The sequence below is a fragment of the Schistocerca gregaria genome, chromosome 6, assembly GCF_023897955.1.
Source record: "Schistocerca gregaria isolate iqSchGreg1 chromosome 6, iqSchGreg1.2, whole genome shotgun sequence".
NCBI classification, from domain to species: domain Eukaryota; kingdom Metazoa; phylum Arthropoda; class Insecta; order Orthoptera; family Acrididae; genus Schistocerca; species Schistocerca gregaria.
In genome coordinates this window covers 460,921,970-460,944,313 of record NC_064925.1, presented here as the reverse complement: position 1 = coordinate 460,944,313, position 22,344 = coordinate 460,921,970, and the positions used below count along the sequence as shown (strand labels likewise).

Genomic DNA, 22,344 nt, shown 5'->3' with positions numbered 1-22,344 from the left:
TCCATCACAGAACATACAAAACTCTGCCTCGGCCATTGTCTCATCACCTACAACATAGGATGGATCTCTACAACACAATCTATCTTTGTGAACATATGACTTTATAATGGACGCTGTAGTCTGTGTGTGCATTATATTGCTTTGAGGGGATGGTATTGAACTTGGCATCAGAGCACATCATCTCCCCCATCCCTACCCCCCAAATTTATGGGAATTAGGTGACGTGTGCACATGTTGTGGCAACTCCCTCCATGATCTACCAAGGCCTCATTGCTTCCATGCTACAACACTTAAGTGCACTTCATATAATTGTGCCAAAGGTGGACATAACGTTCTGGCTGATCAGTGTAGTTTAATGTGGACTTCAAACCATGGTGCAACTCCACATTTCTCTCTTTAACAACAGAAGATGAAAGAAGTAATAAGTAACAGACACAAATCATAGGTCTGGCTAGGGTTGAACCAAATGCCTTGGGATTCTTAGTGTGGCACTGTGCCACAACCAGGAAAACTTAATATCAACATACCTTGACATTATATGTTTTATGACACCCTATATTGCTAAAACTCCAGTTTAGGACCAACATTCTGGTTTTTTTATCTTAACATATTTACACTTTGACCTACAAGTTACTGAGACAAGCAACTGGTTTCTTTATGCCACTATTGATACTCAATCGAATTTCTTGCAAGAAATAATTTAATAATTCACAACAATCAACTGACAATGTGAAAACTGAATCAGTGGAACTTTCAGTTCACAAGCATCACAAACAAATGAGTTCCTCAATCAAGGTGTTGGAAATGTTTCACAGAGGAATGGTCTATTTATAATGAGGCATTACTGTGATTTGTTTCAGTCATAACTGTTGGAAGAATCATTTACTTAACTTTCAATAGCAATTCTTCAAACAGGCTGTGATATACAAGGAATGTGCCGAAGGCATAAGTCACCCAAAATTTCCGCAAGAAAGAATTACAGCACACAAATCTTACTTGTCATGGTTATATCTCTGTGTCAGTTCATGCTAAATGATCAACAGCTCCAGCAGAACTGATTTGAGATTGTGAACAGTTTAAAAGAAAGCTCACAATCACAGAACTTTCCCAGCGCATTACGCACTTACATAAAATAATAAATAGTTATTCCAAGAAAACACATTTTTGTCCTTTACATCAACTTCTTGCATTGGTTCTAAGTTATATTAGTATTAAAAAATGTATAGAAGTATACATTTAAGGTACTGGAAGCATTAATTTTGAGCATACCTTGTCATAATAGTCTGTCTATCTGGTCGAATGTCTAAAAGTGTTTTTCGAATCTGAGGTTCAAAGCCCATATCAAGCATTCTGTCTGCTTCATCTAACACTAAGTAAGTTATTGATGTAACATCTATAACATCTGTGAACAGAAACATCAGAACCATGAAAGGAATTACAGTAGCATCACAGACTTAAGTAAACACATATGAAAAAGCAGGGCTACTATAAACGCGTCATTCAATTGCAAATCTCTATACTTTCCAAAGTATTACATTCACAAATATGACTGATGCATTAATAGTACCATAAGTTTGCATTCTGCGCTCTACAATTGTCCTGAGCACCTCTATGGCCTCACAACCCATGTCCACAGGATAGTAAAGTTTGTTCCATACATTACGTAGAAGATACGTCAATGGTCATCACAGCAACACTGATGCATTCTCTGAGCAGTACTAGTTTTCCTTGCAGTGGGGATAAGTATACACGGACCTTAGTGTATCCCCAAAAGGAATCAGAATACGTAAATACTGTCCTTAATGTGACTTCCTGACAGGTTTAAAATGTGTGCCGGACCAAGTGTGTGCAAAGTAGGTGGACACGAAACTTTACCTTGCCCTCTCCACAGTTGCATCTGGCACACTTGGTCGAACAGTAGTTTTCTGTTTCCAGAAACTGTGTCCCTAAACTGTCAATACCGATGCATAATGCTCTGTTTACATGGTGGCTCTTTTTCGCAATTCTTTTGAATGCACACTGCACCGTTTGAACAAACATCTCACACATTCAAGCACATAGAAACTCTTTTCTGCTTTGTTGCCATTTTGTCGAGGCACTTCACTCTTTAATACCAAGAGGTGGGCACAATGCAAACTCTGAGTTCACACTTCCATTCACACATCAGTCACGTGCACAGATAAACTCTGGAAAACAAATAACTTTGAAAACACATGGTCATTTATAGTAGCCCTGTACCCAATTATTCAGTAATAAAATTTTACCTTCTATAAATTAACAACACAGAGTTTTATATCATTACAAATATGACTTAGAAGAAGCATTAAAATGAAAGGTGCTGGTAACAAGCCACATTCCTCTTCAGTAGTAGAAGTTACATTGTGACTATAAAATTAATCTAAATTTATAATCGTTGCACATGAATATAACCACAACAATATATTATCGATTAGAGAGAACTGAACACACATAAAGGTCACTGTCAAAAAAAATTTAAAAATTAACAAGGAGAGAGAAAAAAATAAAAATGATACAGTAATTGCTGATGGCTCAGAATTATTTCAAGAGACAGAATGCAATAAACAAATGCAGCACATTTAAAATCACGCCTTTAAGAGGGTAGAACGTCAAACGTGACGACTTCGAGCAGGAGAGGCACCACAGGACATTTTAATTTCCACTGTCTATATTTCTACAAATCAATTCAGAAAACTTTAACAGCATGACCAGGAAGGATTCAGGATTCATACTCTTAGCAGTGGAAGCACAAAAACTTAACAAAACACTTTTTCTACATGTGAAATTTCATCATTTTTTCACTTACTACTGGCTGCATTTCTTGCTATAGGTACACTTTTCTTCCTAAATATGAGAGATTCTTCAATGAATTTTGCACAGCATACAAACCATAGTTACAGGTGTATGAAACTCTAGAAGTTATTTAATTTATGAGATAATGAATGAACTGTTACATCTTAAACTTCATGTTTAGAAAAAAATTCTAGTTTTATAGTTAATTATCTCGGAAAATTCTAGAGTTTTATACACCTGTAACTACTGTTTGTATGCTATGAAAAAAATTCTTCGAAGAATCTCTCTTACTTAGGAAGAAAAGTGTACCTATAGCAACAAATACAGCCAGTAATAAGTAAAAAAAATGACGAAATTTCACATTTAAAAAAAGTATTTTATTACGTTTTTGAACTTCCACTGCGATGAGTGTGAGTCCTCAATCCTTCCCGGTCGTGGTGACAAAGTTTTATGAATTTATTTGTAGAAGTATAGACAGTAGAAATTAAAATGTCCTGTGGAGACTCTCCTGCTCCAAGTCTGCCCGTTTGACGTCCTATCCCCCCTTAAGAACACATTACATCAATAATGGCATGTAAAAATAAATTCATACTATATAACTCACAAGAACAGAAATTCTGAGCAATATGGGGTTTTGAAAAGCAGCTTGAAAATGCTCTTTTTTTTTTTAAAAAAGAAAGCAACAAAATTATGATTATCAGCAGCAATGGAATTTAATGTGTGCAACTGTGCTGCTGCTGAGTAGTTTCCATTTAGCTGATGTACAAGGTTAACAGAAGTAACGCACATGTAGTGATAGTGATTCATGCTCCAAAAGGCAACAGATGGTATAAAATCGTTAGTGAATTATCCACTGTTTATTGTTTCCACAATTAAAGTGGGCCCATAAAGGTGAAATGGATTAAATTTGTGGGAAGGGGGGAGGGAGGGATGATGGAGGAAGTATGTTATACTCACTGCTCATTATCAAATCATTCAGTCTCCCTGGTGTTGCTATTATAATTTCCACACCTTTAGTTATCACGTTCACTTGCTCTCTTCTGCTGCCTCCACCATACACACAAACACTAAAAAAAAGGAATGCAGTTCATTAACAGCCTGATACTATGAGTGCAGCTGTAAGCATTACTTAGCACAAAAATTACTTATACTAGAAACATTAAAAATATTAAGTTGGAGCAAAAGTTTGTAGCGTGTTTCCACAAGTTTAATAAAAACAGCAGATATACATCACAAACTTAAGTCCTCAATAATACAGTCTCCTTCATTATTTACAACAGTCCGCCAACACTGGGGTAGACTTTCGATTCCGCAACTGTAGAAATCACATGGTTTGAGGCGAACAACTCATCGTGCTATGCTTGAAGTGCATTTTTATCCGGGAAGGAAGTTCCTTTAAGGTTGTTCCGTACGGAGCAGAAAAGTTGAGAATCTTAGGGTGCAAGACCAGGTGAATAAGGTGGGTATGGAATGGCTTCCCAACCCAACTCCTTTATAGTCCTACAAGTTAAGTAAATTTCATAAACACTTTTAGTAACGTCATTTCATCTCTAAATTAATTAACAGTTCTGCATTTTTTTCAGTTCAATCAATTTGTTGACATAGTTGCATTTCAGGTGGTGGAGGCTCATTTATAAAATTCTTGCAGTTCACATTGTTACAGTGCCCACGGAACTTGGTATAAGTTTTGGCAAAGACTTTCAACTTTTGTAAGTTTGCAAATATTTTATTTATCAGCAATCCATATTGTACACACCCCAAACCACATAGACCTTCACTATCAGAAGTTCCATTTTACACTCACTATTTCCAAATGACAATATGTTAACTCAAATAGCAACAGTGAACTACAGATGAAAGATGACAATCAATAAACAAACTTACAGCTACTGGTATACCAATACACAAAACAAAAATGCTACAAACGTTTGCGCCAAAATAATACACGCAAATAAAGATATGGGGATAGCATACCTCTTTATCCCTTTATAACTGTACTTATTTACTTCTTTTTCAATTTGGATTGCAAGCTCTCTTGTGGGTGCTAGGATCAATACATTTGGACCCCCACGCTCTTCTCTCGGAATGGGCTGTCCGTCAATGTGTATTAAGGCTGGCAACAGAAATGCCAAGGTCTTTCCTAAACACAAAAATAAAATAAAGACAGGTAAACTTCCCAGTGTTCACATAAAGATTAATCTTTATGTTTTCTATGAAATATCTAATCAGAAAGACTTAATATGACAACATCAGGAAGTGCAAAAGCTCGCTCAATATAGTATATAAATCTGTGCTATAATACTTCAGCAGCAAACAAAGCTAGTGCATCTCTTGCCTCAAATACGTTACGTACCTAGTGTGAATAAATGTGGTCAAAGAGAATCATCATAGAAAGCATGAAGACCTCTAGTGTTTACAAATGTTCCAGGTTGCACGACTATGATAGCGGTTTTATACCAATGGGAGAAATCTCATCGCTAACATTACTGAATATGAATTATGCAATTATAAACATAATGGAAATTACTGGATGGAGTAATGTGTAAAATACAGGACACCCAAACGCGCACTCCCATGAACACAGCAAGAAGTGGTCATCCGTTAGGACAGACCTGCTGGGAGGACTAGCACTGCAACCCACCATGAAGCTAACATATCATTAAGAATGACATTATGAACAATGAAATTTAACTTTGAAGTACAATATCGAGAGGTGTTAAGATGTATATGGGTGGTTGCCGACAGAATAAATATTTCGCCTGCTTCACCTTTTAGGATACCAAGATCACATGGGCTTCTAGGGCGAGCAAAAGGTGACCTAGATTAAGTTTAAAATATTAATCTCATCTTTACCAAAATAGATGAGTTGTACTGTTTTCTATTTGGCACTCTTAAATACTATGTTACTTGCACCCATTGTTTTATTAAGCTATTGCTTATTAGTATATTTAAAAAATAAAGTTTGTGTGTGGGGGGGGGTGAGGGGGGGGGGGGTGAGGGGGGACTGCTCACATGTGAGGAATATGATAAGAGGAGGAGGAGGAGGAGGAGGAGGAGGAGGAGGAGGAGGAGGAGCAGCTGTATGTGTCCACATGTATATTCACACACATTTCCCTGTGCTTTAATGAAGCCATAATACAGTTAAGATGTACAACACCAAGCAAAAGCACTTCTCCATGGGACACCACCTTCTAGTACTGGCTACTCATGTTCGTGTGGAGCTGAAGGCTATGTTGGTACCATAGCTTCTCACAGTGTCTCCCAACAGGTCTCAGGGGATGAAGCTGACTAAGCGTGTCCTCACAACACACCGCCTCTTCCCACATCCTTTCCATAGTCTTTTCCAGAACACCCCAGGTGTTCGACCTAAGTTGTAAAGCAATCTTTGCTGAGGTGTGTGTGGCACATGGGAAGATTTGTCATGAACAGAACCTGGATACTGGGATACCTCCCCACGTACCGTATTTACTAGACTAAGCCGCACTCGAATCTAAGCCGCACCTGAAATGTGACACTCGAAATTCAAGGGGAGAGAAAAGTTTTAGGCCACACCTCCAAATCGAAACAATGTTGGTCCTTTGTAATATGAGACACGATTTAGGTCTAATGAATGACGATACAGCTACAGTAGTTTTTCGAGTCTTAAGCTTAACAGTTAAGCTTTACCAGGTAGCCATTGCTATGCGTCAGACTGTCCGTCCGTATTTATATGGGTACCCTTCCTTTTTCACGTGCTTCGTCTGGTTTCAATAGATTGCTTATTTTTCTGTGATCTGATTAGTGCCGTTCTCTTTGTTATCAGCGTTTACGTCGCTCTAAACTGAAAATGCATTACTGTACCATGTCATGCATTGTTTGTCGCATTCTGATAAGTGCTTACGGCATGTCTCTGCTCGCGGCATGGTTTGCTTTTGTGCATGCTGCCGCCGCTACAATAAAAAAAAGACACGAATCGTCTCATTAGCGAAACAATGGCAAGAGACTGCTATTTGTTGTTACTTGCACTGCTGCTTTCTTTGATAATGATCAACAAGAACCAAATAATAGACTGCGTATGATAGAAGATGTTCTGAACGAGAGTTTAGCGAAAATTTTTCTCCGTTTGAAAATCTTTGCGGACGCCTCTTTAGTACCGGTACATTACATTCTGCACAGAAATTAGAGTCATCTTAGATTTAAAAATCTAGTCAGTTGCTGTGCTTCATTTCTGACTGTATCACTATTAGGCATAAGAAAAATACCAATATAAACATGACATGATATGTATATTCTTCCGCGTTTGCTGTTGTCTCACTCTAGTTTCGTAGCTTATTAGGCAGACGGGATTTTAATGAGATAGCAGCAAACACGAAAGAATACATGGCAAAATGTTTATATTCATGCTATTCTTATGGTGAAGAGAATACTGCATGTGATTCACAATTCATAAAAGTTCCTATGAGCAACCCTATCTTCCCACAGGTAGGAAAAATTTCAGAACGTAAGAGTTGGCAATATTGGCAAACATCCCAAACAGTCTGGCCAATCTGACTTTCGTAGTACATTGAAATGCTGCTACATTCGAAGATCAACAATACGGAATTTGTATTTACTTTGTTGGATAATGTACGAAAATGCAGTGGTCGAAACTCGGGGCAGAGGAAAAAAAAGCTCGTTTTCCAACCTCTTAATTTATTTACTGACGAAGAGGTTTTGGCGCCAGTATTTATCTTTGTGCCTGCAAAGCACACCAGTGTAGCACTACACATATTTGATGGCAGAAGTTAGTTGTGGAAACACCTACCAACATTTTTCAAAACTTCCAATTACTTTGCACTCGATTCTAAGCCGCAGGTGGTTTTTTGGATTACAAAAACAGGAAAAAAAGTGCGGCTTGGATTCGAGTAAATACGGTAATTACTCTTACACTGGTGTGGGTCTTCACTGGTGTTGACTTTGTATATTCCCAATTTTCGATTTTCATGGAAACAAAATGAAAAACACAGAACCAAATTTTAAAATTGAGGGATTTGATGAACTTCAAATATCTGAACATTTGGTGTTGAATCATTAGAAGCTATCTCCGCAACTGGATCACATGACAGACCAGTCCAATAAGTGGGTATGTCCCTGAGAAATTTGACCAGATCAAGACAAAAGCCTGGGCACGGGGGAGGAAACTTAAGAGAACAGAAAAGAAAGGAAGGCAAAAGAATGACTTCTGAAGAACAAATGGAGGGGAATGAAAAGGTCATGAACCAAATAGCTGAAAGAAAGTACTGCCTCATAGTGACAGCGGTAAACAGACCCCTCCGACTTTCAAGACACATACGGCCTCCAAAGACAGTGGGAGGAGTCTATACTCCCACTTCCAGGGATAACAAGATTCAGTAAAAACCAAGGCAAGAAACTGAACAGACATGTAGGGGTTCAGTCTCAGTTTTTAAGATGATGATAGTCCAACAAAGACATCCACTTGTTATCTCTTAACATGAGCACCTAGTTTAGATTACTCTTGGAAAAGACGCCCCAAATTCATGAGGGCCTATTGGGACACTGGTGCACAAATCTTTGTCTGTGAGGGCACAGGATGAGTAGATATGCTGAAGGAGACAGTGTCCAAGATCTCTCTGGGGAGGACATAGAGCTACTGAAGACTTACTTTAAAACCAACACACATATCAACTAGGCAAATCACGTGAAACAGCTCTTCACCAACTTGGGAAAATCTAAACAGCACTACACATACAGGCAATTGTTCTCTCAATCTTCTTGGATACTGTAGGGGCTTTTAGAAGATGACCTTTGAATCATTTGTTAGAGCTGCAGAGGGACTTTTCCAGACCCTGAAGATATCAATCTGGGTCCTAAATTACTTACAGATGTTCCTCCAAAGACCCTGTTCAAGAAAGTATGGGCATAGAAACAAGTCTCTACAGAGGATAATTAAACAGAAGGTTGCATCTGGTGCACAAGCCTTTGCAGTTGAAGTCTGTGAGAAATCTCTGAGGGCAAAGCGAAAGAAGGATAAAACTACACTCCTGGAAATTGAAATAAGAACACCGTGAATTCATTGTCCCAGGAAGGGGAAACTTTATTGACACATTCCTGGGGTCAGATACATCACATGATCACACTGACAGAACCACAGGCACATAGACACAGGCAACAGAGCATGCACAATGTCGGCACTAGTACAGTGTATATCCACCTTTCGCAGCAATGCAGGCTGCTATTCTCCCATGGAGACGATCGTAGAGATGCTGGATGTAGTCCTGTGGAACAGCTTGCCATGCCATTTCCACCTGGCGCCTCAGTTGGACCAGCGTTCGTGCTGGACGTGCAGACCGCGTGAGACGACGCTTCATCCAGTCCTAAACATGCTCAATGGGGGACAGATACGGAGATCTTGCTGGCCAGGGTAGTTGACTTACACCTTCTAGAGTACGTTGGGTGGCACGGGATACATGCGGATGTGCATTGTCCTGTTGGAACAGCAAGTTCCCTTGCCGCTCTAGGAATGGTAGAACGATGGGTTCGATGACGGTTTGGATGTACCGTGCACTATTCAGTGTCCCCTCGACGATCACCAGAGGTGTACGGCCAGTGTAGGAGATCGCTCCCCACACCGTGATGCCGGGTGTTGGCCCTGTGTGCCTTGGTCGTATGCAGTCCTGATTGTGGCGCTCACCTGCACGGCGCCAAACATGCATACAACCATCATTGGCACCAATGCAGATGCGACTCATCGCTGAAGACGACACGTCTCCATTCGTCCCTCCATTCACGCCTGTCGCGACACCACTGGAGGCGGGCTACATGATGTTGGGGCGTGAGCGGAAGACGGCCAACGGTGTGCGGGACCGTAGCCCAGGTTCATGGAGACGGTTGCGAATGGTCCTCGCTGATACCCCAGGAGCAACAGTGTCCCTAATTTGCTGGGAAGTGGCAGTGCGGTCCCCTACGGCACTGCGTAGGATCCTACGGTCTTGGCGTGCATCCGTGCATCGCTGCGGTCCGATCCCAGGTCGACGGGCACGTGCACCTTCCGCCGACCACTGGCGACAACATCGATGTACTGTGGAGACTTCACGCCCCACGTGTTGAGCAATTCGGCGGTACGTCCACCCGGCCTCCCGCATGCCCACTATATGCCCTCGCTCAAAGTCCGTCAACTGCACATACGGTTCACGTCCACGCTGTTGCGGCATGCTAACAGTGTTAAAGACTGCGATGGAGCTCCGTATGCCACGGCAAACTGGCTGACACTGATGGCGGCGGTGCACAAATGCTGCGCAGCTAGCGCCATTCGACGGCCAACACCGCGGTTCCTGGTGTGTCCGCTGTGCCGTGCGTGTGATCATTGCTTGTACAGCCCTCTCGCAGTGTCCGGATCAAGTATGGTGGATCTGACACACCGGTGTCAATGTGTTCTTTTTTCCATTTCCAGGAGTGTATATTTAGTGTTTTTGCAGGTTACTATCATGATGATTAATGATATCAGAAGTGACAATGGTGGCAAGCTGGAGGCTACAAGCGTTGCAGATGAACCTGCAACACAGTAAGGGGCAACTGCTGCCTTGTGTCACCTACTGGTAGATAGAAGGTGGATGTGGCCGTGATCCAGGGAACATTTATATAAGGGAGCCACGTCAGGCTACCGAGAACTGAAGGTAAGCTAATTTATGCTAGAAATCCGTAAACACCCACAATAAGCATTTAGGTGAAGAATGGAATTTCGTTCTTGCTCATGGCAAACTTATGTTACAGGGATTTAGTGACTATAAAGATGGAACGGAGTGAGGAATGGTGCACAAGATATATTGTACTAGCCTCAGCTTAGCTTCCTTATGAGGAAAGTACTACTCTTCCATAGGCAGTGAAGAGACTGGCAGACAACTGCTCGTAACTGAATAAACAATTGCTGGTTGCCTAAGTTGCCGATATCCACCATCTGGCACAGGGAAGCAGTGACACCAGTGGCAGATATGAATGCCTATATGAATACCTATTGGAGAGCAATCTCTAGATCTTGGATAGGGGTAAGGAAGCTGTCTTCAGGAATAGGAGAAGGGAAGAAGTAAGTGACATAATTTCTGGGTCAACCTTAATGGGTAGTTACGTCAGACAATGCCACGTGGTTATGCAGCCTTTCTGATCTGACCACATGTATATTAAATTTGGGGTTATTTTGGTGTTGAACATTTGTTGAGCATAGTAATTTTAGGACGACAGACTGGAACTCATTTGGGAAAGACATAAACTCTCACTCATCTGAAGGTAAAACTTCGATAAGAAATCAAGTAGATATTGAGGAAATGGCAGATGTAATGATGTCTGCCATTACAACCTTGTACTTTGGACACTTTCCAAACACCAAGAAATATACATACAGGAATATACAGTGGTTGAACATTTAATCTACAATTGCGCGGGAAACAGGTAAGAAGGCTATTTGCCTTTGGGAGAAAGAATGGGCAATGAGCAAAATATTGGGAGGCCCTTACTAAATATAAACTTGTGATTAACCACATAAAACTATCATCCTGGAAGGTATTTTGTGAGGAGGTGGAAGGTAAAGTTACTAAGGCCAGACTTCACAAAATTCGCATAAGAATACCAACAAATCCAGGAGGCACTGTAAGGAAAGATGGTATTGGTATACAAGTAGAGTGTACAAGATGCTAGATGTTCTGCTGAAAACTCACTTCCCTTAATGCATGCTCTCTGGCAGATAAAGATCAAGATTTAGTCCCTGTGTGGTAACCGACAGGAGAACTGAGAATCTGCCAACAATCCATTGGATAGTGGAAACTTTAACAATTCAAGTCAGCAGGCTCAGATGGAATTTTTCCGGCTCTTTAGCAACAACCAGGACACGAATTAATCAGACTCCTATGCAGACTGTTTAAGAGTCAGTCTTGCAGCAGGAGTCCTTCCAAATTCGTGGGAGGACAGTGAAGGTTATTTTCATTCTCAAGCCAGGGAATATTGACCATACCATGGCGAAGGATATGATACCAACCAGTCTGACCTCCTTTCTTTTAAATACATTTGAAAAACTGGTTAATTAGGAAGTTGAGATAGAAACTTAGCTAAGTTTCTTTACCTGAAAACCAACACGCATATCCACCAGGCAAATAAAGTGAAACAGCACTTTGCAAGCTTGTTGGGAATGTGGGAAAAGCTTCATATTTCCAGGAAATTGTTCTCTGCATCTTCCCAGATATTGGGGGAGGTTTTAGCAATGAGACCTCTGAATCCATCATTAGAGCTGTGGAGGAGCATATGTTAAGACTAAGATGAGTAGATGAAAAATAAAATCCATCGGAGTGTGTCCACAATGGTGGTCTTGTCCCCACTACTGTGGAACCTAGTGATAGAGGGACTCATTGTAGAGTTAAATGCTAAAGGTTACCTTTAATGACAAATGCAGATGATGTAGTCATTAATAATATTCTGCAAATTTGAAAGTACCATTATAACAACAGCACAATGCATTCTGAACATTGTGTAGACTTGGTGTAGCAAACAGGATCTAAGGGTTAGCCCCAGGAAATATACTTTAGTACCAGTCACAAGGAAGCATATACAAGACACACACGGAATCTTAATATTTTTAACAAATTCTACCAGTAGAGGGAATAGTAAAATATCTTGGGTTAACTTTGGATCTCTAACATAAATAACATAAGTATCAAGGCAAAAGAAGCTCTCACATGCACTGGAAGGTCCTGTGGTAAAAACTGGGGGATTACACCCCACGGGCATGCATCAGATGTACACCTCTGTAATAAAACCTATGATAATTTATGGGTGTAGCGTATGGTGCAATAGAATAGAACAGAAAGAGGCTGCTAAGGAGCTTGGGAAGCTGGAGAGATTGGCTTGTCTAGCCCTAACATGTAGAATTCGCAGCACAACCTCTGCTGGAATGGAGGCCATGCTAGTCATGAGCCCAATACATCTTTGGTTTAAAATGGAGATAGCAGTGGGGTCACACTGGTTAAAAACTGGAAACCTTTGGGATATCCAGAATCCCACACTAATATAGTGAATGTGATAAACATAGGAATGGTCAGAGAAATGGTTGTTGATAATACAAATGCTTCCAGATGCTGCAACAAAACTTTTAATGTAACAATTAGAAGTGCGAAACAGTGGAGGAATGAATCACAATATTGTTTACAAGACACTGTCTAGTTTACTAACTGTTCAAAAACAGATGAAGGCACTAGGGCCAAAGTATGTGGCAGCACACTGCCTACACCACAGAGAGCAGTCTCTCTAAGGAAGCTAGCAACAGTTCTCCAGGTGGAAATATCCACTATGTGATTATGTGCAGAAAAGAATCTCTGTAGATGCTACATGTATCTTAACATCTACATCTATCAGACAGTCAAGCAGCTCTGAAATCTCTATCCGATCTGGCAGTGAGACCAAAGCAGATTGGAAAATGCTATGAAATCCTAGGGAGATTATGGGAAAGCAACAGATAAACCTGCTGATGGTCCCTGGTCACTCAGAAATCAGTGGTAATGAGCATAGTGATTGGATAGGACAGGGTGACTCCATTTGTTGAACCAGAACCTGTCTTGACCACTACTAAGGCAACGGTAAAAATATAAACTATATAGGTGAATTAGGAAGCAGCACATAGAATACTAGAGTAAAGCTCAAACACAAAAGCATACCAAGATCATGGTGGCAATATTATGTTTCAGGAGAAGCTCTGCAATCCTGGGCTTGAACAGAATGTACACTCATAGGTCTAATGATCAGCTATGATAACTTCAGGAAACACCTGCACATCACAACTATAGAGAAAGAAATGTAGATTATGTGGTGCGGGGGCAAGAAACCAGATCACATTTAACTTTCCAATGCAAAGCTTGCGAGTGGGTCACTAACTCCTGAAGTAACTGTGTCTAACAAGTACCTGCTGAAGGGTCTCTTACTTTTCATCAAGGGTTCTGGTTGGCATTACTAGAATGTCAAGGAGAGAAACTGCACAATAAACTTAGTTTTCCTAAGGACAATCAGGGGCTAAGAAAACTGTTTTGCCTCCCTGATTAAATCATACCAATCAAAATTAGAATCAGCTGAATGAAAGTGCTAAGGCTTTTCCCGAGGTACATGTGACAACTACAAAAGAGCCAGCTGAGTCATTCCACGTCATTAATCATAGAGAAGTACCATTTGCAACACAACAGTAGTACCATTTGCAACACAACAATCTCCGATTTATAAAACTGGTGCGTTCATTGCAAATGTCACAAAATGAAAAACGACAAATTTAGAATTGTAGCACAAGTACAATAAAAGTAACCCCTCAAGTTCTAAAAATGCGCACAAAATTCAACTATCATTACTGACAAAACCTCCTGTAACTTCTATTCTAACAGAGTAGAAGCATGAATCAGGTAATTTTGGGCAGGGTTAAGAACAAACTTCCAAATGATATCCGAGAGGTTCAAATTCAAATAGCTTTAATTAAGATCAGTGACCTTTAATAACACAGAACATAATAACTACAACATTTCTGAAAAACATATTTGTTTCTTTATGTTATATGTCTCAACATAGTAAAAAACCAAGTTTGGATGACATTTGGATTATTAGATACAAAAATCATGTCTAGAGCTGTACGAAACTAACAATATAAACTACATGCAAACTGCAAACCAAATGACTAAGTATTGAAAAACATGTTTAGTTTTAAAAGATGGTGCGACAGCAATGCACAGTCAGGTAGCAATAAGAACAGACCAATAGCAAGCAGGCAAAGTGCAAATGTTTTTGACTGATATGGTAAGTGGCATAATAACAGACCGCAAAATATGTGATAGACGTGTGAAAAGACTGACACAAAAACAGGGACCTGTGGCTGAAGCAACTACATGGAAACAGAAAGAAATCACAAATGCATAATCCCTCAGAGAAGCTGGGCATCTGTACCCTAGGTATTGATTTAACTGCATTAAATAACAATCTCTGGTATCCCTTGACTCATCAGTGGAAGAGAGAGAGAGAGAGAGAGAGAGAGAGAGAGAGAGAGAGAGAGAGAGAGAGAACATGGGCACAGAAAAAGTTCCCTACTCGTCTAAATGGCGTCAACTAAAACAACTTTAATCCAGCAGTGAATGCACCACCACATGATGGAAAGAGAGCGGTGTTGTCCATGGCGTTTCTAAAATTTATGTCCTTGTGGAAGCTGAAGTTACTGCATTTTTCTACTGCTATGTCATACTGACCAAAATTCCTTGTGTGCAGAAGTATTGTTGGCAAGCCATAGCAGTTTCAATTTAGACCGCTCCAGTGTGACGTCATCTGATAGATTTCTACAGTTCTAACAGTACTTTCAAAGGTTTTGTTGGTGTAAGAGTTGCCATTCAAACAGGACACAGCCACAGAAAAAGCACCGCAGGCACAAAGATGTGAGCTGGTGCCAGTGCCTTAGAGACTACTTGTGCGAGTTCCGCCAGTGCCATCCACAACACTGAGGATGAAGATATCGACTTTGCCTCAGCCAACTGCTGGCAGAGTAAAATCCGCCAATGACCGGATGACAACGGACACAAGCCTATTCGGAAGATAGAAGGACACTTGGTTACAGATCATTGTCCAGAGCTGCCTTAGACAGGGAATGTCATTTAGTGAACTCTTAGAAGTGAACAGACAGTTGTGGTAAAATTGCATTTTCTATGTATCGTGAAGCTTACCAATGACTATTTGCGCTTAGTCACTGAGGGCCTTTTTTGTGTTATATTACATGCAGTGTTCCAGACAATCAATCAAGTCCTAAAGATTAATAAACCTTTTTTAACTCATTTACATGACTGTTACTAATTTGTTGGAAGGTTGTAGAAGCTTTGCTCTCCTATTTTATTACCAAACTCTGTGGCATAGCTGCGTAATAGTAGAAGGGAGAAACTTTCTTAGCACTGTACTGGACCAGAAATCGTTTCACAAACACTCAAACTCTGCCTCTTCAGCAGTAGCAATGAGGTCTTCAAAACTAGTGACAAGGGTTTACAAAAGTAAGAGTGATACTTTCTGGAAAAACTCATTATGCAATGAGGATATTGTTAATTGCTGTGTCCAGTTACAATAATCAATGTTTATAACAATGAAGATGATGAAAATTAGACAATATAATGTAAATGGAAAGAGAGAAAAAAAAATCACCTCACCTAGCGGTGGCAGCAGAACCCACACACAAAATGGTTTAACTTTTACAAACTTTTGGAGCCAGTGGCTGCTTCTCCTGGAAGAGGAGTTGAAGTGAAAAGAAGAGGGGTGAAGGAAAAGGACAGGAGTGCTTTAGTTAAAGGAGTACAGTTCAGAAAAGTCACCCAGAACCCCACATCAGGGGAGACTTACCAGATGGGACGAGAAGGAAATACTGACTATTTGAGACTGCACCGGATGAGATTTGAAGACCTGAGAGCTTGATAGTGGAGGACAGGGTAGTATGCAGCACAGTGACTACTGCTAAAACATCATGCACAAGTTAATAAGAGTGAAAAACTAAGTGCATTGTACGTAACAGAGGTGGGAGGGGGTGGCAAAAAATATGCAGGTCAGGAAATGACAGATGTAGAAAACTAAAATGAAGTGAAGAAAAGAGCAGTTACTGTTAATGTATACCAAGAAAGAAGGAATTAACATAAATTAAGGCCAGATGGGTGGCGAGAACCAAGGAAATGTGCTATTTCCCACCTGTTGAATTATGAGAATTTGGCGCTCGGGGGAAGAATCCAGATGGCGTGTATGGTGAAACAGGCACTGAGGTCATGGACTCATGGTTTAGAGCATGCTCTGCAACAGGATACTTTGTGTGGCTGGTGTACACCCTCTGTCTACAACTATTCATACTGTCTGGTAACTGGGTGGTAGTCATGCCAATATAAAAGGCCGAACAGTGTCTACGTAACAGCTGGTATATGACGTGTCATTTTGCACATGGCTCTCCCTTTGATAATATACGTTTTGCCAGTTACAGAGCTGGAATAGGGGTTGGTAGGAGGGTGCACAGGGCAAGTCTTGCAGCAGGGACAGTCCTCCCACCTCTGTTCCATGCAATGTACTTAGCTTTTCACTCTTATTAACTCATGTATGATGTTTTAGTAGTAACCTCTGTCCTGCATACTACCTGTCTTCCACTGTTAAGCTATCAGGTTTTCAAATCTCATCCGGTGCAGTCCCCAACAATTAGTCTTTCCTTCTCATCCCATTTGATATGTCTCCGCTGACTAAGGATTCTGGGTGACTTTTCTGAACTGTACCGCTGTATGGTGTGAGACGGACAATTCTGTCAAGTCCTTTTACCTGTGAGTATTGGTGATCTTTGCTGGAGCACATACTCCACTAAGAGAATTGTGGGTTCCACACTTGTTCCTAGTGACAGCTAGGGATTTATACGGTACATGCAGGTGAAATCTTGTACTTTAAGGGAGAGGTTTCTAGAAGTTACCCACTAAATTGTCTCACCCGAAGAGCCATCTGGCACATCTGCATGCAGCACACGTTGCAACTATACTATCCTGGCAATCCTCCCCTATCCGAAAAACAATGTTTCACCATTGGATGCTACCCATGTCCCAAGTTTACAGTACACTCAGAACCATCAGTTGTTAGATCTGAAGCAAGAATTGGGAAATATTAAAGCAAAGGCTCGAGGTTCCATATTATCCAATCACATGCTCACCAAAGAAAAGCAAATCCCCTCGACAAGGATATTTGAAGTTAAAATTGCAATTGATGAATACAGATGGTGAAAACAATCTACTCCATCTCTAACACAGTATTTTCATTATGACTAACAACCTTTATCTCCAAAATTTTATTTGTTTTAAGGCAAATTAACCTGCCCTCTATGAATAATAAGTAAGTAAACGTTCAGAGCATTCTGTGTGAAACTGACAAAGCACTATTACATTTGGAATATGTGTCACTACTATTAAAAATACAAAATACATACCTGTTCCAGTTTGTGCAATACCAATCAAGTCGTACCCTTTAAGCAAAACAGGCCAAGCCTGACTCTGTATTGGAGATGGAGATTTGAAATTCTGCTTGTAAATTTCATCCAGAATTTCTGGAAAATTTGCAAAACATTGCTCAAAAGTAGTGACAGGGTTTGGAATGGGCTCTTCTCCTTCTTCAAAGACATATGAAACTTCAATATTGTTTTGGATAAGTCTGGTAAAACAGAAATGTTTAGTGTTTCAGCTTCACAGTAGAAACAGAGCACAGGAACAAACTTCATGTATAGAGTATTTCAATAACAACCGTTCTGAATATCTTACATACAGCTACGTTTATGTTTACTTAAATAATTATGGAGTAAAGGTACCAACTTGCACAGTAGAGGTGCTTCTACTGTATACTGTGCCTGTTTTGTCGATTTGACCTGTCCTCATTGGCTCCTCTAGTGCTACCCTCAGTCCACAGCTTCAAAATTTTCCTTATATCTGTACTTTATATACTACTATTTCCTCAGTCAAACTTCCGAGGCTTATTAACTGTTGTGGTATGCCCAGTTCATTTGTGGCTTCGCAAACTTAATTATTTTTACTGTCATATGTTGCTTTAAAATCAAAAACTATATGGTACAAGTTAATCTTTGCTTGTTGGCAATACACTGGAGACTAGTTACAGTTGTGGGGTGAGTTAGTTGTGGTTGGGCTCTCGGCCAGGATGGAGTGAGCCGAGCTTCGATAGTGCATTCGTTAGCACTGCTCAGTAGCTGTCTTAATGCTTTTATAGCATGTCCATGCCACGACTGATTGGTGGAAGCGATCGGTAGCAAATTGTGGCATGTACACAGAAATCTTTTATTTTATCAAAGTGTTAATGTTCAATTATAATTCATGACCCCTTAACAATCTACATTCTCATTTGAAACATCATAGTATCTCTGGAGGAATTACTGAATGAGATTAGCTTAGAGAAAGTTTGCTGGAAAAGTAAGGAGAGAGTGGAACTTAATATAGTGGGCCTGGTGGAATACCAACAGGATTGTTCACAGGACAGCTTCAGTGAAGTTTGGAAGGTAGGAAACATACAGGCCAAAGTAAAGCTGTGAGAATGGGTCGTCAGTTGTATCTGGGTAGCTCAGGTGGTAGAGAGATAGCTCACAAAAGGCAAAGGTCCAGAGTTCGAGTCTCTGTCCAGCATAGTTTTAATCTGCAACAAAGTTTCAGGGCAGTTATAATGAGTTTCTATACTTTATTGTTTTTTTCCAATATATGCACCATGGTGAATATTTGGTCAGAGGTTGATCTGCCAGATCTAAAGCCTCCCTGATATCTCCCAATCAATTTTTCTGCAAAAAGTTTTACATGGTACGAAGCAGGGTGGAGAATTTTTCTCAGTGATGTTCAATAATGTAATTCTCCTATACCTTGTACATTTGTAATAAGGACAGCACAAATCAACGCAACAGGCATATTATACAATATAATGGTGCAGGTTCTGACCAATGCAGATGGCGTGGATATTACTGCAAGAACAGAATTAGCTGCTAAAGAAACACAGGGCACTGGTGGCAGCAGCAATAGAAATGGGACTGGAAGGCAATGCTAGTGAAACCAAAGACATGTAAATACTACAACTGGAACTAAACACAATGTTAGAGCTGTCTACATGCAAATAAAATCTGTTAGAGAATTTGTCAGGACACTCTGGTAATACGACAAAATATTAATATGGAAATAAATTGGCACATCCACCTAGCTAATAAATGATGTTAAGGGCAGCCCCCATGATTTAAGTCCAGAAATTTGGCCACATGAACAAAGCACCAACTTTATAAAACTTTAATACACCCAGTATTAACACATGGCTGAGAAACCTGGACACCGACAACAGTGCAAACAGCTAATACAATGTTTTGAACAAAAGGTGTGACGCGAAATCTATAGGGTGACTCATGAAAATAAAGCATGGCTTAGATGATATAATTTTGAGCTTTACAAACATACTGAATCATTAAAATAAACTGCACGAAATGAGTTGGCCAGGTTTTTCGCATGGAAGACGAGAAAACACACACACACACACACACACACACACACACACACACACACACACACACACACAAAAATACCGCTGCTACAAAACCCAGTCAGACGAAGAAGCAAGGGAAGATCAAGGCTTCAATACCTGGATGACATAAAAGAATTTACAAATTACTGGTGTCAGAGGACAGACGAACAAGATACTGGACAAGGACAAAGGGAATGTAGTCAGAGCAGGCCAAAGCCCATCAAGGACTGTAGAGCCAGGAAGAATAAAAGGTGCTGCTATCTGGTGATTTTGTACCTTCACTCCAAAATCTTTTACACGTAATCAGAACTTTCCATACTACAATCTTAAGTCTACATACACATTAAAGACACACAATAACATAACTTTAATTTAATAGCTGAAGGTTGGATATTATTATCATTAATTATACATTTGAGTTTATATGAGATGTGTGAGAAGAGTAATGAACTCATCTTTTATCTACCAAAGTATTTTTTTCTCTTTCTTTCTTTCTTTCATTCAAAGAACAATATTGTCCTCTTCAGAGTAGTTCTCTTTGGCAGCTATACACTGGTGGAGTTGTCGTTCCCAGTCATGGTAGCAGCGATGAAAGGCTTAAACTGATAGGGCCTTTAACATGTCTGTCACATTCTTCTGAATCCTTTCTGGTGTCCCAAAAATGACATTCTTTTAAAACTTTTCCAATTCCAGGAAAAGAAAAAGGTCACAAGGACACTTGTCACTTATATAGGGGGTTCTGGAACAACAAGAATGCCTTTTGAAGTTAAAACATCTGTGACGGAAGTGGCTGTGTGACATGGGGTATCATGATGCAGCATCTACTTCTTTTTGTTTAGGGCACAAAAAACAACTGGGATCATATGCGCTGAAGTCAAAACTATAAAACACAAACACAGAGGGGAGTTAAATAACTATACGCCAGTCACTGTGGACAGAATAGGAGACAGCTAAAAACAGGCATGTGGAAAAAGGGCTAAAAAACACCAAGCAGAAATGGAGGTCCAAAACTAAAAATTAAATGGCCTTCGTCATATTGCTTTGGCGGATAAAAAGGAAAAGGCGGTCCACAGCCCGAGAGTCATTCGCTAAGACGGCTGATAAATCAGATGGCAAACCCAAGTTGGAACATAAATTGTTAAAAAAGGGCATTCCAGCAGGAAGTGGTGGACAGTTAAAATTTAAGTACAAAGTGTACTTAGCAAATGAAGATAAAAAGGCAGTGACCAATATGCAACCGACTTAAAGGAATCTCCTCCCATCGGGAGTGTTGAGAGGCGGTCGTCCAAGGTGCTGAGAGAGGCTTAATGAGCCTAAGCTTATTCCTGTGCAGGGAGGAGGGACACCACCTCCTGACAGACAGCAACACAGATATCATCGGAGGGAATATAGGTACTTGTGGGCTGAGGTCTACAGCCTTGGCAGCACCCACAGCCTCGTTTCCTGGCAGACCGACATGACCAGGGACCCACAGAAATACCACACTGGCTACACCAAGAGTGAGCGAGTGACAGTTTTCCTGAACCACTGTACTAAGGGATGAGCAGTGTACAGCGCACATAGATTTTGGAGGGCACTGACTGAGTCTGAGCACAGGACACCATTGGAAAGGCTGTGTTGCCGGATGTACTTCATCGACTGATACAAGGCGAAGAACTCGGCTGTAAATACTGAGGAGTGTGCCGGAAGCCAATATTGAAAGAGACGGGTACCAATGACAAAGGCACACCTGACCCCATGGTTAGTCCGAGAGCCATAAGAGTAGACAAAGGTACTATCGCAAAGTTCCATGTGAAGGTCATGATACTGAAGGCGATAGACCGAGGCTGAAGTAGAGTCCTTAGGAGCGAACGAAGGCCAAGGTTAACATGGGCCACTTCACGAAGCCAAGGTGGTGAAAGGGCTCACACCCACTGGGAAAGTTGCAGGTTTGATGAAGTTAAGCCACTGTATCAAGAGGTGAAAATGGACTCCAGGAGGTAGCAGAGAAGAAGGACGAGTCCCATACTGAAGATCAGAGGAATCATCAAAGAAGGAGGCATAGGAGGGAAGGCAATGCATGGCAGACAAACGGCATGCATACCCGCTGAGAAGAAAGTCACGGCAGTGGGACTGTGGTAGTTCAGCAGCTTCAGCAGACGGACACTCAACCGAGCTGGTGTAAAAGACGCCTGTGGCCAAATGGATGCCACAATGGTGGTTAGTGTTGAGACAGCATAAGAGGGATGGGCGTGCAAACGCATAAACAAAGCACCCATAGTTGAGTTTCGAATGGACAAGGGACCAGTACAAAGGAGAGTGGTCGATCGGCACCCCAGGAAATACCATTGAGGACACGTAAGAGCTTGAGGGACTGTGTACAGTGGGCTGCCAAGTAAGACACAGGGTAGGAACAAGAGTGTTTCCTATTGAGTATGAATCACAGATATTTCGTAGTTTCAATGAACCCGAAGGGTAACAGGCCCATGATGTAGAGATGGTGGGAGAAACTATTTGCGCCGC

The 22,344-nt window shown here is 40.8% G+C and overlaps 1 protein-coding gene across 1 annotated transcript in view; it reads right to left on the bottom strand.

The window, feature by feature from the left end:
• Positions 1-22,344, bottom strand: part of LOC126278115 (probable ATP-dependent RNA helicase DDX43) — an 86,305-nt gene that overhangs the window by 21,625 nt on the left and 42,336 nt on the right. The window contains exons 5-8 of the mRNA XM_049977999.1: positions 17,774-17,994; positions 4,786-4,951; positions 3,769-3,878; positions 1,270-1,402 (exon numbers count right to left, since the gene is read on the bottom strand). Coding sequence (XP_049833956.1) covers positions 1,270-1,402; positions 3,769-3,878; positions 4,786-4,951; positions 17,774-17,994 — 630 coding nt within the window. The remainder of the gene's footprint in view (positions 1-1,269; positions 1,403-3,768; positions 3,879-4,785; positions 4,952-17,773; positions 17,995-22,344) is intronic.